Below are 17,608 nucleotides of genomic sequence, written 5' to 3'. Positions count from 1 at the left end.
GGCGAAGTTAAATACCCTCGTTTACCTTTGAAACTAACCTTCTCGAAGGCTATGAAAGTTAGTTGTAGGCACAGCCAGCCGCCACCTCCCAGACTCATTCACTCCCTCAAGTTCAGATCTAACTGACAGAAAATTATCCAGATTAAAGTTTTAATCAATTAAACCCATAACTATTTCAGGTTTTAGATCTAGTTTAAAGTTTCCAACTGCACCTATGTCAGATTATTAAATTTTTTTTATTATATCTACTGAGAGTATCGAAATAATTTAAAAACGAAATAATCTAAATTTGTATGAAAAGACACATTTGGGTTCTTCAATAATTGGTTAGGAGACTGATTTTCGTATCTATTCAATTAATATGATAAAAAATATATGAGGTGAAAAAGGAGTGAAGGTGTTAATTCTTTTCACCACAAAAATTGAATGAAAGAGTTTTTTTTTTTTTTTTTTTTTGTTAATATTCTTCTCCCATTAATGTATGTGGCACGTGTCCTTTAAGCATAAGACGAAAGTAATGATTTTTCCAATGTGGTCACAAAGAAAATTGCAAGTGGCATATATTGTCGCCGCCTTGCGGGTGCAGGTTAACGCCAACAGTAGTTGCATGCATGTCGCGGACTTTGGATCGTTTCATTTTAAGGGAAATTGTAAAATATATTTATTTATTTTTAACTCTATAATAGTTTCATTTAATATTTGTTATTTATTAATAAGAATGGATTAAAATGATTCAAGCCAAGACAAATCACAAACATATATCTTTTATTATTAGTGAAAGATACATTTGACATGCGAATTCATAAATTTTGTGAAATGACATTCATATAATTTATGTTAAATTATAAAAATATAATTAAAAAATTATAATTTATATCTAATGATAAATGAATATACGATCTAATAATCACTACAAAAAAAAATGTTATTTTGCGACCAACCAATCGGTCGCAAAATGGCTCATATCGGTTGCAAATTTCACTTAGCGACCGATCTGAAACCGAAAGATATCGGTCGCAAAATACCTGGTAGCAAAAAACTTTTGCGACCGATTATTTCATCTGTCGCAAATTAGCGACCGATATAATCGGTCGCAACTTTGAATATGCGGTCGCAATTTTTGGTCGTAGTTTAATTGGAAATTCAGTTGCAAATTTGGTCGCAGAAAAAACTGTCGCAATTTTTTTAAATCGGTCGCAAATCGGTCACAAAATGTAAATTTAAAATTTTAATTTTTGGTATCAAATCGGTACGCAAATCGGTCGCAAAATTGAAAAAAAAATAAAAAAAATTAAATATTATTATGAAACTAAAATTTTTCCGCACCTGTGAAAATTGACATATATACATATATATCACACACGCAATTCAAGAACAATATAAAAATGTAATTTTTATTGTACTGAACAAATTAAAATATTAAAATACAAATGAAAAACTAAAAAGGTCCAAAATCAAATCTATGCTGCTGCTCATCTGCAGGATCCGATGTCGGATCTCCCGATGTCGGATCGCCGGGAGGAGTACCTGTTGGATGTGATGTAGCGCCAGGAGGGATGACCAAGGTATCGTCTACAGCATTGGAATCAGGAGCCGGTAGTGGCTGCTGCTGAGACGTCGAAACATGTCGGTCTGTAGCAGGCGCAGGATCAGAGGAAGAATTACCAGCACGGGGCTCACCGGACAGCCGCATCACATGCACTCTAAGCTCTGCAATATGTCTCTGCTGATCAGCAAGCTGAGCCCGTATATCATCAGTATAGTGCTCGTCAGTGTGCTCGGGCTGTGGTGCTGCGCTGGCTGTAGAAGCGTGAGCTGCTGAGCCGCAGTAAAACTGTGATGCCTGAGACCCGATGCCGTATACCTTCCTATTTTTCTCGCCCCCTACAGCCTCGAGATAAAAATAATAATAATGTTATGTATGCATGAGAATGTCATAGATTGCTTAATTATAACTTTTTTTTTTAAAAAAAAATTATCTCAATTTCATATATGAACTCAAAACACAATTATTTCATAATTTAAAATAATTATACTTTTTTAAATAATCAGTTTAGAATATTACACATTAACTCTAAATAGTAAGATACATTAAAATAAATATAAAAATCCCAAACTTTTTAATTAAACTAAAGCAATAATTTATTTATATATATTACAAATAGTTATTGTTGCAATTTATGATATCCAAAATGAAATGATCTTATACAATATTTTATACCAATAATAGAATTAAAATTTCGTACAAATATCACAATAATTAAGCTGGAGATAGTGCAATTTCTCTTTTTTTTTTTCTCACTAATTATAAAAATTTACTTTTCTTTTTCCCCTTTAATTTTTCAAATCGTTTACAGTAAAAGAAAAAAAATATATTTTTTTCAAGTACAAAGCATTGATTATTCATTATTCATTATATAAACTAGTATAACTATATTAATAATAATAATAATAATAACAACAACGCTAACAACAACATTAACAATATTAATAATAATAACAATAATAACAGTAACAATAATAATAAATTGAAAAAAAACACAAAAATTGCAAAAAAAAAAATCGAAAAAAATAAAATGCAAACCGGCTTACCTCAAATGCTGTCCAAACGGTGGCAAACGGCATAGAGGAGTGACTGGAGCGTCGGTGGCGGCGTCACACGGGCTGGAGCGTTCTCAGGAGGGGCTGGAGCGGCGCTGCGGACGGAGGAGAGGAGAGGAAAAGGAGAATAGAGAAAGAAGAAGAAAGGAAAAGGAGAGGACGTCGCGTTTAAAGCCCTAAAATTTGCGACCGACACATCGATCGTAAAATTAATTAACATCGGTCGCAATTTTTAATTGTCCGACGTCGTTTTATTACGCGACAAAATTGCAACCTCTTTGCGACTGAAGACATCGGTCGCAAAATATCGGTCGCAATTTTGTCGCCATTCGGTCTCAGAACTTATCCCTATTTTTGACGCGCGCAATTTTGCGACAGAAACACAATTGGTAGCAAAATCGGTCGCAAATCCGTAGTACTTCGGTCGCAAATCCGTAGTACTTAAGTCGCAAACCAAACTCGCGGAAATTTTTAGCGCTAAAATCTGCGACTGTTTGCTTATAAATCACAAATCGGTCACAATTTAGCGTTTTTTTTGTAGTGAATAAACTCGGGTTCGAATCTCCCCTACTCGAGAATCCATCATTGACCAACTAGGATCAGTAATCGTATGATTCACCTGCGAGATTTTCAAGTTGCAGACAACCAATGTATTACAAGTTTACATACAATTAACAACCGCATCAACCGCCGAATCCATAGATCCAACTTTAAACAATACGAGCAACAAAGGTTTCCAGAGGTCCAATCATAGAAGAATATCGCATCTCCAACAGTAGAAGATGATATATATATATATATTCAGATACAGAGGTGACAGGGTCGCTCCTCGGCCCACTTAGCAAATGTTCTTTTAATTTACACTTAAATTTTTGAAATTTTCTAATTTTATTCATTAAAATAGGGCATGTTTTAATTTCGTCCGTCTGAGTTTTGAAAAATATTTTTGGCTCTAATCTTTAAACTTGCTGCATCACTCACTCGCTACAACATTTATGCATAATAAATTATCTCACCAAACACTCAGCTTGTGGTACCATCAACCTCTCTATTAGTTATGAATTTTTTTTTTTTTTTTTGGGAGAAGAAATTAGTTATGAAATTTAAAAATGCTTCACTTTCAATAAGTAAATTAGTATTAATGCACGTTTTGTATTAATTAATGTCGTTGAGTTAAAAAGATTAATATCTTGATTTTTGACATTTTAAAAAGCATTTCCTTAACAAACCATATTACATCTAACACAATGGAAAAAGAACACTATAATTTATGTTAAGGAACTCAAGTTGTATACGGTGTCTCTACACTCGCATATTTAGGTTAAGGAACTCAAGTTGTATATATAGACAAAGAACATTTGCATTATTTTGAAGGGTGCAGAAGCGACAACTAGCTTGAAATGACTCAGGATTATTGATTCAGAGATAGAGCCACTCATGCCTAGACCAAATAATCTGGAGACTAGAAGTCATACAATCCAGTCCTCTAAACTTGGAAAACTTGTTAAATTATTGATATCCAAACAATCCTTAGCTTCAAAACGGTCACAGGAGCTCCAACTTTTAGGACTAGCATTATTTTTACCATTGTTATTATTATCATCGATCAAAACGTGGTCGAGTTCAGCTTTTAGTGTTGAAACTGGAAAATCCAAACACGAAATGCTATTGAAGTTATAATATTGGTTGTCTCCACCAACAACGTTGACGTTTTCTTGAGACAAAACATTAGTCGTCTCTTGAGTCTGATCCAATAAAAGAAGATCATCAATGTCCAAATCCAACAAAAGATCCAACGAGTAGTCTTCCTGGAACATTGGAGAAGATGGGGTCCTCTTGTTATCTGAGCTCTTTGGATCAAACAGCAGATAACCAGTTTTATTATTGTTATTATTATTATTATTATTATTATTATCATCATTATCATCCAGCGGTTGAGGGATCATGATAACTTTGCTGCACCGTGTTGCTTTTGTTCGAAACAGTCGATTTGATGTTCCCGTATTAGCAACTTGTTTCGGTTCATCCTGTGAGGGTCTTTTGCTGTCTCTGAGAATGTCATCTTGTTGGGGTTGTTTTTGGGAACCTCGACTTTTCTTTTTCCCATCGAGTCTCTTTCCCAACTTGGTATTCCAGTAGTTCTTTATTTCATTGTCTGTTCGTCCAGGTAACCTTCCAGCAATAAGGGACCACCTGAACCGCAAAATAAAAAAATAAAAAAAAAATTAATACTCTACTTACACGATTGTTTAACTAGCTAGATCAGAAGTATATATTTGACTTTATTTGATCCATCATTTCTTTTTTTTTTCTCTCTCTCTCTCTCTTTTGCGTCAGCATTTAATTATTGCATTTTGCTTTGCCGTTTAATTATTTGCCGACATTGTTAACTATTATCAAATTGAATATTGTCCTCGTGTTTTTTATTTTTACTTTATATCAAGTTCCTCATTTCTCTGTCTGGATTGATTATGACTTTGGTGCTGTAGATTTAGCGGCAGTTTTGTTCATTAAGCTTTTTTTTTATCTTCCTTCTTATACTTTCATATATGAAAAAAAAAATTATCATAGTGATTCAAATAGTAAGACACGTTTAAATTTAGCATTTCTATAATATCAAAAATTTAATCATGAAAAATACCAGTAACTATAAAATGAGATTAGTTTCGTTCTCGTTTGAAATAGATAAAAAATAAAGAATAAAATAATAATTTGCCTTTCACTCTTGTTTTATTCAAAAGGAAATTTTTCTTTCATTTCAGGTGGAGTAAACTCATTTTAGGACCTTGAATGTCATGTCATGTAGCTAGTTGAATATACTCAGACATCACCCTAATTCTTGAATAAACACGTAATAAAAGAAAGAATGAATTATTTTTAAATGTAAGAATTTTTAGATGAAATGAAATATTTTATGTATACATATTAGATCATAATATGTCAGATTGATTGTTATTTGGGGAGAGGGAAAATAGATTATTACCTATTACCGAGTAGACTATGTAGTCTGATAATGAGTTCCTCTTCTTCAACAGAAATGTTACCTCTCTTAATGTCTGGCCTGAGATAATTCAACCATCTAAGTCTGCAACTCTTTCCACAGCGCTTCAATCCTATAACAGACCATTTGTCAATTAATCAAGAAATTAACTTTAAAAAAAAAACTCTCATTTCTTGATTTTTCACAATAAAATAAATAAGCAAGCAAAACAATGAACAAAAACTGGGTTTTTGCAGAAAGAAAGGTAACAATGTACCAGCGTTTTTGGGAAGGTCTCTCCATTTGCCATCTCCATGAGCTTTAATATAGTTAATAAGAATATTATCCTCTTGAGAAGACCAAGGACCTCTGTTGAGTCCTTCTTTAGCACAACACGGTGTCCTTCCCATTTCACCAAACCCAAAATAGGTTGCCTGTGTTTTCTGTTTCCTACTTCTCTTTGCTTCCTTTTGGAAGTGCTTGTTTTGTATATAAGCTGAGCTGCCGGGATTAATGCATTGCTAGTCACACATGCATATAGCACGTGCTTAGGAGAGATTATTCAATGCAACCCAATGCATACTTATATATTTCCTTACTCAAGACATTTTATATGGTACCTTGTATAATTTTTTACCACTCAAACTCAAAGATAGATGACCCAAACTCCTTGGAGAGTCATGCTACCATACAAGAAAAATTCCACACGATTATTTTATTTATTTAATTCTTATTGTTAAAAGATACACTAGCAATAGCTTCCACGTCTACTCTACGTGGCACAGTCAGTGGCCCACCGGTAATGGTCCAATTCTTTTTTTTCTTTTCTTTCTTTTCTTTTTTTTTTCTTTTTTTGTGGTCAATAAACAGAATGTGAAACTAGAATATTCGTTTAATGTGATAATTTATGAATGAAAAATTGAGGTATTTTGGTGTAAGAATAGAATCATGAATATAAAAATGTCAAAAAAAAAAAAAAAAAGAATCATGAATATAAAAATAATGTTTAATAATTGGCGAATCAAATAGAAGTTGTAGTCGCTTTAATTAATGAAACAAAGAAAGCGATACATCATGCAATGATAAGAGGAGACCACATGCAAAGGTGGCCCAATGAAAATTTTTTTAAAGTGACAGGCTTACCGCATCACAGCATACGATTCACATGTCAATCAAAGGAACGGCTCTTATTAATCATATTCCTAAATAAAAGAAATAATATTAAACTGATAGCAATAATAAATAATAGTATACCATAAAGAACAAAAAAACATGGGTCCCATATGATCAACGTACTATTTTCACCTACTGAACTTTAGAGCTTGATCTATACCATGTGATGACCTAACATTCTATTGCCCTTTTGCCCACTGCTCTGCACCACCTACCACAACCCTTCGTCTCCTCCTTCAATTAAAACCTGTTTTCTTTTTCCGAATAAGCTTGATTTAATTTTTCTTAGTTCAAACATCAAATCGAATTGATATTTTTTTAATAGATTGAATTGAATTTGAGTCAGCTTTCAGTTGATTGCCCCATACAGTTGCTTTCAATATATATTTTTATAAATTTTTTTTATATAATATATAATTATTCGGATTTGGCCCCACAATTAAATAATTAGGTTTGCTCTCTTATAAATTTATTTTTGCACTTAATAATTTAGATTTGATTTTTTTTTTTTTTTTTGATATTATTGCAATTTGAACAAAACTTGTTATTGGAATTTTTTATTTTAAATGAATTTATTTATCAAGTATAATTTGATTTTGTCTTAACCTAGTTATCTATATATTTTTATCGTCGCATGTTTCACCATTATTATTAGTTTTTTTTTCCTAGTCATGTAAACACATGTGTTAAATGATTTTACAGTAACATATATTATTAAAATATTTTTAATAATATATTATACATTCGACAACCCTAAATAACAGCTACAGTATATTTTACATTGACAAAATATATAGAGATAGTTTTGCAATCTTTAAAATATGTAATGTATGTGTCTAATCTACAATTTTCATGTCCCACGTGAATGTTTTTTTTGTTTGTTATTCTCCACATCGATGACTTCACAATATTTGGAGGATTGTACTTGCTTAGACTTGACGTATTGCCTTAAGATATTAAATTAAATCAATAAAAATCAAAATTTTTTAAAAAATTATTTCGATTTCATTTTTTTAATATATTATAAAAATAACATCATTTAAAAAAAAAAATTATTCTTATTGATCTAATCTATAGTTCCGGTGCAGGCCCATATCAGTAACGACATGCATTGCAATGTTGTAAGATTGTCCATGGTCCAGGTAACGTAAAACACTTGGTCTCCTTTTACTATCATTATTTTTGTTTGGAGATTATTGTCGTTTTGTATGAATAATTGGTTTTGATAAATTGTCGTTTTTCTGTTGAAATTAATTCATTTTCAAGTGAAAAAAAAATGGGGAAACTGCACCAAATTAGAAGTACTACCTCGTGGCTGCGTGCTGTTGAAATGATTTTTGTTTTTTTAATAAGTGCTAATGAAATTATTAGTTTTATGGTTATTAGATTCTCCATTACTTATTATTATGTTTTGCTCAACAAAATGTATAATTTTATAAATTAAAATATTTAATAGTCAAAATAAAAATTGAGAATAGCAGAAAATTAAACAATCTGAATCACACGTACACATGGGGATAGGATTTAGATTTAGATTAAGATTGAGATGGTGATTTAACTTTATAACTTCTACCCTTATTATGACAAGTCCAGCTCTGTAGCCCAATGTGTTGGACAACCAGTATGAGATGGGTAGAGGTTAACCCAACATGCCTAATTAAAGCGACCCTGTCGTTTGTTTTCAGAAACTGGTGTCTAATGATATGGATTAGTCCACTGGTTCGTTCGATTCGACGACCACGTATAAACTTAAATTGGCTTGGCAGCTAATATTCAGGTTGAGATGGACCACGACTTAGGATATTAGTACTCCAAATTTAATAGATGCACTGGGCTGGAGCTACTATAATGGACTCTTTAGGTGGGCCTTAATATGTACTAAGAAGGAAAATTCCAATGCTTGTGTACGTATTTCTACACAAACTCTACAAAGCATTTGCCTGTATATAAGGGCCAAAGCCGAAGGTCTTGTTCCATTATTACCTAGTCATACACTTTTACCTTGCGTAGCCTGAAGTTGCCATTGGCCAACAAGACTTTTTCTTGAATATTTGAGCATTTGTCGATGCATTTTCGACATCAAAGATGAAAAACCAGATGCATAAAACCTCTAGAAACAAGAGAAGCATTGCAACCTTGAATAAATTTCCAAAAGTACAGTGACATTCAACACCAACATGCTAATGTATAAAGAATGCATAGGAATAGGATATATTTAGTTTGTCACTGAATCTCTAATTAGCCTAAATAATTCACAGCTGAATCTCTAATTACAAACATAGGTTGCACCTGGGAAGCAACGATTTTGTCAGGTGCCATCACAGTCAATCAGTCTTCACAATGACACAATCTTCACCAGCACCACTATAGCGGTATATCAGTATCCAGTTCTTTATTTACATTGCAATTGAATATCTAATTCTCTCATCCAAGTCTCCAACCTCCGATCATTATGATAAAATGTTTCCTTAGTTTCCAAGGTCTATCAATCTCTGATGCAGTCGATCATACTTAAATAAGTCACTCGGAGCTTTAAAATTCAACACAATGGACTGAAAACAAATGGGCGATAAAAGCATACTAAGTGCCATAATTTGACAAAGTAAAATTATCAGTTCCAAGCTATTCAAACCAATGACAAAATTTGTAGAAGTACCCTAAAACATTTCCTTCATACTTCATATCAATGTGTCAGTCCAAGGCAAATATGGCCTCTCTAATCTACACAAACGTATACTTCATAGTCACATTGGTTTAACCCTTAGCCAACCTCATAGCTAAGAAAAATATTAAAATGCTGCATGATCAGCCAAAGCAATCCAAAACCAAATGCAAGAAGCATCATAAAATTGGCAAGCACAGGAAAAAAAAATGAACTATCAAAATTCATGACATCTCAAATTTATTCTGCAAAATCAATGATAGAGTATATCTCAATCAAGTTCTAGCAAATAAAAAAAAAGAAAGAAGAAGAGTAAAAATACATGAAAAAGTAATCTTTAAAAGTCAAAAGATTAAAGACTTGCAGACTGTTGAGATGACACAACATAATCAACAACAATAACGCTCTCTAAATAATCCCTGACCTTCTCTTTCTGCAAATTCACAAGCTCTTCCTTCGAATCCAACGCCTCCATTTCACTCACTCCTGGAAAAACCGCAAGCGACGCGATTGAGTAACCTTTCGCTCTCGCCGGAGAGAAATTCTCTCCACAAGTAATCTGATTAATCCCTTCAAAACTACCTTTGATCCCTTTGATTACAGCCAAAATCTCACCTTTCACTTCCTCCCTTAAATTCTCCTTCAATTTCAAAAACGTCACTCTTATTGCAGAACCCGGAGGTGGGATCACTGGCCCATGGAGATCATCGGCGACCCAATCGACGGCCATGATATCATCGCATATCGGAAGAACCGACTCTTTAACGGCGGAGACGTGGCTAGGGTGGGCGGAGTATGCGTTGAGGTTTTCTTTAGAAGAGTAACGGCTATGCAGCATGTGAGTAAAGGGAATGGGAGAGGACTTGGTACGGTAGAGCGCACCGGCGGTGAGGTGGAGCACAGGATCGAGAGAGACCAAGCCGCCGAGAGAAGTGACCAGTGAGTTGATTTTGGTAGGGTCAGTGTTGTCTTTGACTTTGAAGAGGACGATGTGTTCGATGGTTTCGGTGGCAGTAGTTGACATCTTGATTTGAGATTTGAATGGTGAAGAGTGAGTATAAGGCTTAAAGGAGGAAAAAGAAGGTACCTTGAGGTGGCGTTTGGGAGATGAGAAACTTAGGGAAAATGGGGAAGAAAAGAGCGAGCGAGCGGCTCCCAGACACAGCATCGTCATCCAATAAGTGCTGACCTAACGGCGTGGCTGAATGCTGATGGTTGATAGTGATAGCGGTTAGGAGCCAGTGAAGTTTTTCATTTCTATTCGTTTTTTTTTTTTTTTTCTTTCTCAATAAATATAAGTCTTTTTCGATTTACTCCGTTCAAGATGTATCTTTCTAAATTCTACATATAGATTTATTTTTGCTTATTTCTTAGACATTAAAAAAAAGAATTGCCAATTCTTAATATTTTATCAATCGGCAGAGACTAAAAATTATTGGAAGAAATTTAAGTCAATTTTAAATTTCAAAATGAATTTCACTTTCTTCCAAAAGGATAAAAAAAAAAACACATTGTATAGAAATTCGATTAGAAAATTCTCTATCATAAGAATTTTCATCCTTATTGAATGGTCTGATTATTTTTTATATAATATATAATTAGATAATTTTAATCTAAATTTATTAGTAGATTAGATAAGCACAACCCATTATTAAATTATAGAAGGAGTTGAGTTAAAAAATTCTTCAATTAACTAAATTATCTTTCAGTCTAAAAACATTATTTAAAAATATAAGTAAAAGTCAATTATGTCCCTTATATGTTAATCAAACAATAAACATCTAGAAAAAAAAAAAAAAAAAAGGAAACAAAGACATCATCATCAAAATCTAAAAGAAAAAAAAAAAAAAAAAAAAGACTCCATATCTCCAATGAACCACTTACAATTATTAAATTGTACAGATAAAAAATAAGCAGGGACGTATATATGTATTTATAATCACAAAATTAATTGCAATAAAGAAAATCCTCAAAGAAAATTTCCATAAATATGTTAATTAAGAATCTCTCCAATGCCATTTTGATCACAAAACACAATATACTTCTCCCTCTTATTTTAAGATAAAAAAAATTATTGTTGTCTTACATTTGATTATAGTTATAATTCCGTTTCTTTTTTTTGTTAATTATATTGATTAAATAATCAATTTTAACCAGATTAAATATTTTAATATTTAAATTTTATCGATCATAATTATTTTTGTTAATTTAGTAAATTAAAAAAAAATATCCGATTGATTGTATCATTTAAAATATTATACCGCCTTAAAAACTTTGGATATAATAATTTTATCCAAGACTGAGGAGGTGATTGGTTAAATGTTGACCGAACAAAACCAAGAATAATATTAATATATAAGCACACAAAACACAAACAAATAGTAATATATGATTTTATTATATTATATTAATTAATTAATATTTTGCGGCAGATGAGATGAGATGTGATGTGATGAGAGCATCCAATTACACATACACGCGGCCCAGAACCAGTGGATGGATGACAGAGAGAATAGATCTAGTGTGTTTTTTTAATTTTACAATGTAAATATATAAGTAATAATTAATCAACTGGCGTCACATCACATTTTTTGTTATTTGCTGGCTGACACCGACGATTTTTCGTACATTTGCTACTAACTTCTAACTATTTATTACTAATTAATTATTCGAACACTGACTTCAATTATATTTTTATTTTTAAAATTTCCTATTAAGTTATTAACAATGAAATTATAAGTTTTTTTTTTTTTTTTTTCAATTTTTTTCATCACATGAGCCAGAAAGTTAAGTGCTTTTTAGTGAATATTTCTTTATCTATTCAGATTTGTATTTTAAAAAATCTGAATTATTTTCATTCAAACCAATTAAATTCATTTTATTTGATATATTTTTTTATTTTTACTTAATAATATTACGATATAATAGAATAGAAATTATATGTTATTAGATTGATAATACAATAATTTTATTTTACAATCAAGACGCATATTATATAGATTTGAAAATGTGAAATCACATGCGTCTCAATGCCCCAAAAATTAATAACTAAAAAATTTTTATACAGTCAAATTGTCCCCCACTGAGAAAACCACGTAAGGAAATTACAGATAATAATCATTGAAATCATTGGGAATTTGAAACGTGTTATCTATTACAGATATAATACTAATAATAATAATAATAATAATAATATATAAGTGAAATACAAACCTTTGATAATCTTTAATATCGTAAGTTTAATTTTTACTAATCTTTATAATTAGCGCAAAACATGAATCAATACCCATTTAATAAATAAGAATATGCAACAAACAAGAATAATGACTCTGCCAACAGTGCACGGATTTGTACTAAACGTATAATGTTAACTTCTCCATTATTATTATTATTATTATTTATTAATTAATTAATTATTATTAAAGAGAGTAGCAAGCCGAGAAAGCGAAAGGGGCTTGTGCAAAAACAGAAGGGCCCAAGTGAGTCCCTTTCCTTGACCAGTATGCACCCAAGAGTACCACTTATTTACATGTAATGTAAGAAAAATGGGACAATTATTATGATAATGGTTCAAGGTTATCTATTGGTTGGCGTTGGTCTAGGTTTCTACTCATCAACTGCAGATTATTAATTAATAGTCATAGATATCCCCATTGTTTTTTTTTTTATTAGCGAAATTAATTTATTTTATTACGATAAAGCATATTTGAAAAAACTTAATTTATTTAATCATTCTAACCTGAGCTAATGGGATTCTCATAATACTTGAACTTAACCTAAAAATGTTAGGTGAAAAAATTAGGTAAAAAAACAACTTCAATAGAACAAAACAATAAAGAACATTCATAATATCTCTTCCTAAAATATAAAAAGGGGGAAAAGTCAAAACATAACTGTTAAGAGCAATTGATAAAATGGACTGAGCAATTAACAAAATAAGATAAGCAACAGATTGGTATGAGCAATCAACAGAATGGGATAAACAATAAAATATTCCAAGCACCAGAATGGTTTGCACAATTAATATAATGTGATGAGTAATTAATAAAATGGGCTAAGCGTTGTTCAAACCATTTCAAATAGAGATAATGCTCGATTAAAGAGTTATTAAGGGTCATTTAATCACGTAATTAATGTCCAAGATTCTCGTTAAATATTTATTATCAAAATTCTTACTAGTCATTTACATCTTCAGTTACAATAGATGGAACATTATAAATATTATATCACATCTCATTAATGTTTTATTTCTTCCCACTGTTATTGCTAGTTTCAAAGTTTTTTTTTTTTGAAAAAATTCATGTACATGCATTAAAATAGTTCTTTTTCTGAAAATCTCCTTTTTCTACTAGTTAGAGTTGCAAATTGAATATACAAATTTTAATTATACCACTATAGAAGTCTTTAAAATTATAAAATTTTTATATTTTTATGAATATAATTTTAAAAATGAGAAAAATGCATAAAATAAAAATTATGGTAATATATATATACATGGAAAAATAAATTAGCTAATTCAAAAAACGATAAAAAAAATAATATATATGATTCAGATTTATCAGAGTGGTTTTGATTTTAAAATTAAAAACTGAAGTGATTAATCGATTTTAATGCATTATCAATTATTTTGTGCATTACTATATGTTGCATATATATGTACTTTGACAGAATTAATAAAACAGCATTAATGTGATAGCATATAAAAAAAATCATATACTCAAAAATAGGCAAACATGGAACAATATGGAAATGTTTTCTAAAAAAATAAAAAATGCAAAACTGTGAAAAAGATAAGGTGACAGGGGGTAAGGCAAGTGTGTCCGTAGGTACAGTCAGGGGCAAGAACATCAGCGTTGGAGATCGTGTCATTCGTTATGTTTCAGTACACATGGCAATATCCTACGCTATCTCGTACTATCATGTACAACAATCTAATATAAAATCAATATATTATTAACGGGAGTGATGCGAGGGATGGGTCCCCAAAATTATAATAGCCGCAGAGCTAAATCAACACCTATAGGCTTGGAAATCATCAAAGGTTTGGTGCCGAGCCTATAGATTTCCCGAACCTAATATCACACGCGGCATCATATTATTGGCTGATAACAAGTTGTTCCTCAGATTTCATTGTTGGGCGGATTCTGATTTAAAAATTGTGGGAACTTCCCATTCTCGGCCAAAACGAAGATCCGCCCGGTGGACTTGGGGCAAGCCGAGACCATTATCCCGTGACTCAAATTACAATTTTGCCCGCATGACACGTCATCTTTACCCTTTATAACCTTATTGGTTTAGGTGTTTTCCAATTTTATTTCCTTTGTTTCCGCAATTGAAAATTACTAGTAATCTTTTTTGGATGATTAGATAGATAATTTATTATCACATATTATAAACAAGTTAATAATGAATTTTTTAAATTATTTTAAGACATGTTGTGTCTAATGTATTAAGCATGTCCGAAAGTGGAATAATTTAATTTAATTTAATGTGGTTAATATTGTATGATATCCTTATGGTAATTTTTAAATTAAAGCACTAAAATAAAAAATTTCAACATGACTTTGTTATATCATAGCAATTAATATTTAAAATTTTACTTAAAAGAATCTCGAGATCAAATTACTAGAATAATCACGAGATGAAAAAGGCGTCGATTTTATTAATATCACGCCAAATGAAACATATACAAATAGATTTTTTCAGATCATAAATTTGTAAAAGAAAAAATATTAAGGTAATTTTTATATCATAAATTTGTAAAAAAACGAGAGAGAATTATTGAGCAATGAGTCAGTTGTCAATGAATTGACTCATTGGGAAACAATTATATACGCATAGAGAGCATATCATTGTAGGAAAAAGAAGAAAAAAAGGGAAAAATAAATGAAATAAATAGAGGTGGGGCCTATGTGAATGAACATTACATCCAGAATCACTCACATGCCACGTGCTGAATAATTAAAGAACAAAAGAAATCAAACCTTGGATCTGAGCAAAAGATAGTAAAAAAACCCACTTAATCAAATCAAGGAAAATTAAATAAAAATAAAAAGAATAGAAAAAGCCAATAAATAGGAAATTAACAGGTGGATATATATTTGGGAGTTTGAGAAGCTAATAGAGCTAAAATATATTTTAGACACAGAGAGGGGTCCGAGCGTGACTGTCAAATCTACATATTCTCTCTTTCTCTCTCTCTCTCTCTCTCTCTATCTATCTCTTCTTCCTTCTTCTTAGTTTCTTTCTCCATTAACTCTGTCTCTCTCTCTCTCTCTCTCTCTCTCTCTCTCCCGTCTAAATTCTCATAATTCAGATGCAGAAAGAAGCCATGTTTCGGAGATTCATTTTTCAAAAATAATCGGCGATCTTTTCTAATTTTCCTCGGGAATCCCTCGTCTTCAATCTGTGTCCTCTCTTCCAGAATATAATGTTTCAGATTTTCAAGGTACCAATACATAAATACGCTACTCTCTCTCTCTCCCTATATATATATATATATATATATATATATATACAAAAAACAAGGTATTTGTATAAAGTAACAATATTCTTCCATTTTTTTAAGTGTTTTTTTTTTTTTGTTATTGAGACGATATGACTTCATTGATTTCAATTTATTTTTTCCTGCACTAAACGCCTTTGATCTTATCTTCTTATTTATTTAATTTTTTTAAAGAATTTTCTTTGAAGATCTTCATATGGTAAAATTGATAACTGGATTTGTTGAGATTTTTTCCTTCTTGAAAAAATAGCGGATACTTGTATAGGTAGTTTTATTATTATTATTGTTTTTTTTGTTTCTATTTCAGGAATTTATATAGTTCTGGAAGTGCAAGTTTTCATGTACGGTTTTGGACATTTGAATTCCCAATTTTGGTTCTTTGGTTTCTGATATTCCTGAGTTTTAAGTAATTCCATTTGGATTTGTTCGACTTAATTGTTATCAACATTTCGCAGTTTTAAATTTCTTTTATTATACTCTTTCTAAAAAAAAAATTGTAAAGATTAATGATTTTGTCTGTGAAGTAGTAGTACACACTCATGGCCTCATCTTCTCTGCATCATTGACTCTTTTTTTTTGGGTCTCTGAGATTCTTCTTTGAAACTGAGTTTTAGATGGGTATTTTCTCAGTACATAAAAAAGGTTCCCTTTTATGGAAATGGGATCCGCTTTTTCACATCTCATCATAAATAACAATAATGATAATAATAATAATAATTATTATTATTATTATTGGTTATTAGTTACTAGATCCCTCTGTAAAAAGTGGAACCCATGGAGGTCATGATTTCCACTACATGCTCTTGTCTCATATGCACAAAAACACCTTAATTAAACAATTTGGTTTGTCCTGGGGTTTTGGTTAGTGTAGCTTATGTACAGATAAGAAGATATATATGATTATGTATGGGTCTTTCCTTTTTTAAAAAAGAAAGATTCATTCAGTTTTTAATAAAACACTGTCTTATCTTTTGTTCTTTCTCAAATTCATCTTGTTTTTGGTTTGTTCATTATGCAGGTTCTGATTTCATAGAATCCTGACTAAAAAAGAAGAGAAGAGGTTAGTAAGGATATGGAAGGGGACACATTTTCAGGTCTTGGTAATGGTACTCAGATAGACAGCAAGATCTTGCAGACTTTTCAGAAGAATTTTGTTCAGGTTCAACATATTTTGGATCAAAATAGGTTGCTTATCAATGAGATAAATCAGAATCATGAATCCAAGATCCCTGATAACCTTAGCAGAAATGTGGGTCTAATAAGGGAGCTCAACAACAATATAAGAAGAGTTGTTGACCTTTATGCTGATCTTTCCAGTTCCTTCACCAAATCCATTGAAGCTTCCTCTGAAGGGGATTCTAGTGGGGTTTTGAAATCTGATGGCAAAGCTGGCCATAAGAGAAACAGGCCTGCGTAGAGAGAAAACAGAAAACAAAAATTTAAAGTTTTCTATTCTTCATTCTTTTCTCGGTGGGGAAAGAAGAATTTCACATTTGCCTTGAAGGGCAGCTGGTAGAAAATGATTATTAGATTTTGTAACTTTTTTTTTTTTTTTTATCACTGAACTGTCTCTAGTTCTTTCTTTCCTACATTTCTTTCGTAGAGAAATAATTGGTCAAAATTTCAAATTGTAACTGTGTAGCCTTTCATCTAATTGATATCAAGCATGTCTGTGCTATATTTAGTA

At 31.3% G+C, this 17,608-nt stretch overlaps 3 protein-coding genes across 4 annotated transcripts; 1 reads left to right on the top strand and 2 right to left on the bottom strand.

Moving 5' to 3' along the window:
• Window positions 1–3,936: 3,936 nt before the first annotated feature.
• Window positions 3,937–6,211, bottom strand: LOC105637946 (transcription factor MYB1). Its single transcript, XM_012221635.4, has 3 exons — window positions 5,859–6,211; window positions 5,585–5,714; window positions 3,937–4,794 (listed from the first exon to the last, which is right to left on the bottom strand). The coding sequence occupies exons 1-3, from the start codon at window positions 5,989–5,991 to the stop codon at window positions 4,071–4,073; spliced, it is 987 nt and encodes a 328-aa protein (XP_012077025.1). The 5' UTR covers window positions 5,992–6,211; the 3' UTR covers window positions 3,937–4,070.
• A 3,415-nt stretch (window positions 6,212–9,626) lies between these two features.
• On the bottom strand, window positions 9,627–10,674 carry LOC105637945 (stress-response A/B barrel domain-containing protein UP3). Its single transcript, XM_012221634.4, has one exon. The coding sequence runs from the start codon at window positions 10,588–10,590 to the stop codon at window positions 9,769–9,771; it is 822 nt and encodes a 273-aa protein (XP_012077024.1). The 5' UTR covers window positions 10,591–10,674; the 3' UTR covers window positions 9,627–9,768.
• A 4,866-nt stretch (window positions 10,675–15,540) lies between these two features.
• Window positions 15,541–17,608, top strand: LOC105637943 (protein ELF4-LIKE 4). Of its 2 annotated transcripts, none has more exons than XM_089724578.1 (2): window positions 15,541–15,864; window positions 16,940–17,608. In XM_089724578.1, exon 2 carries the CDS (start codon window positions 16,994–16,996, stop codon window positions 17,336–17,338), a length of 345 nt encoding a protein of 114 aa, XP_089580704.1. In that variant the 5' UTR covers window positions 15,541–15,864; window positions 16,940–16,993; the 3' UTR covers window positions 17,339–17,608. The 2 variants fall into 2 exon arrangements, with proteins under 2 accessions (XP_089580704.1, XP_020536326.1); XM_020680667.3 differs by lacking the exon at window positions 15,541–15,864 and adding an exon at window positions 16,032–16,825.

The sequence above is a fragment of the Jatropha curcas genome, chromosome 8 (genome assembly GCF_041381405.1).
Source record: "Jatropha curcas cultivar XTBG-Jc1 chromosome 8, XTBG_Jcur_1.0, whole genome shotgun sequence".
NCBI classification, from domain to species: Eukaryota; Viridiplantae; Streptophyta; class Magnoliopsida; order Malpighiales; family Euphorbiaceae; genus Jatropha; species Jatropha curcas.
This window is presented reverse-complemented; position numbering and strand designations above follow the sequence as displayed.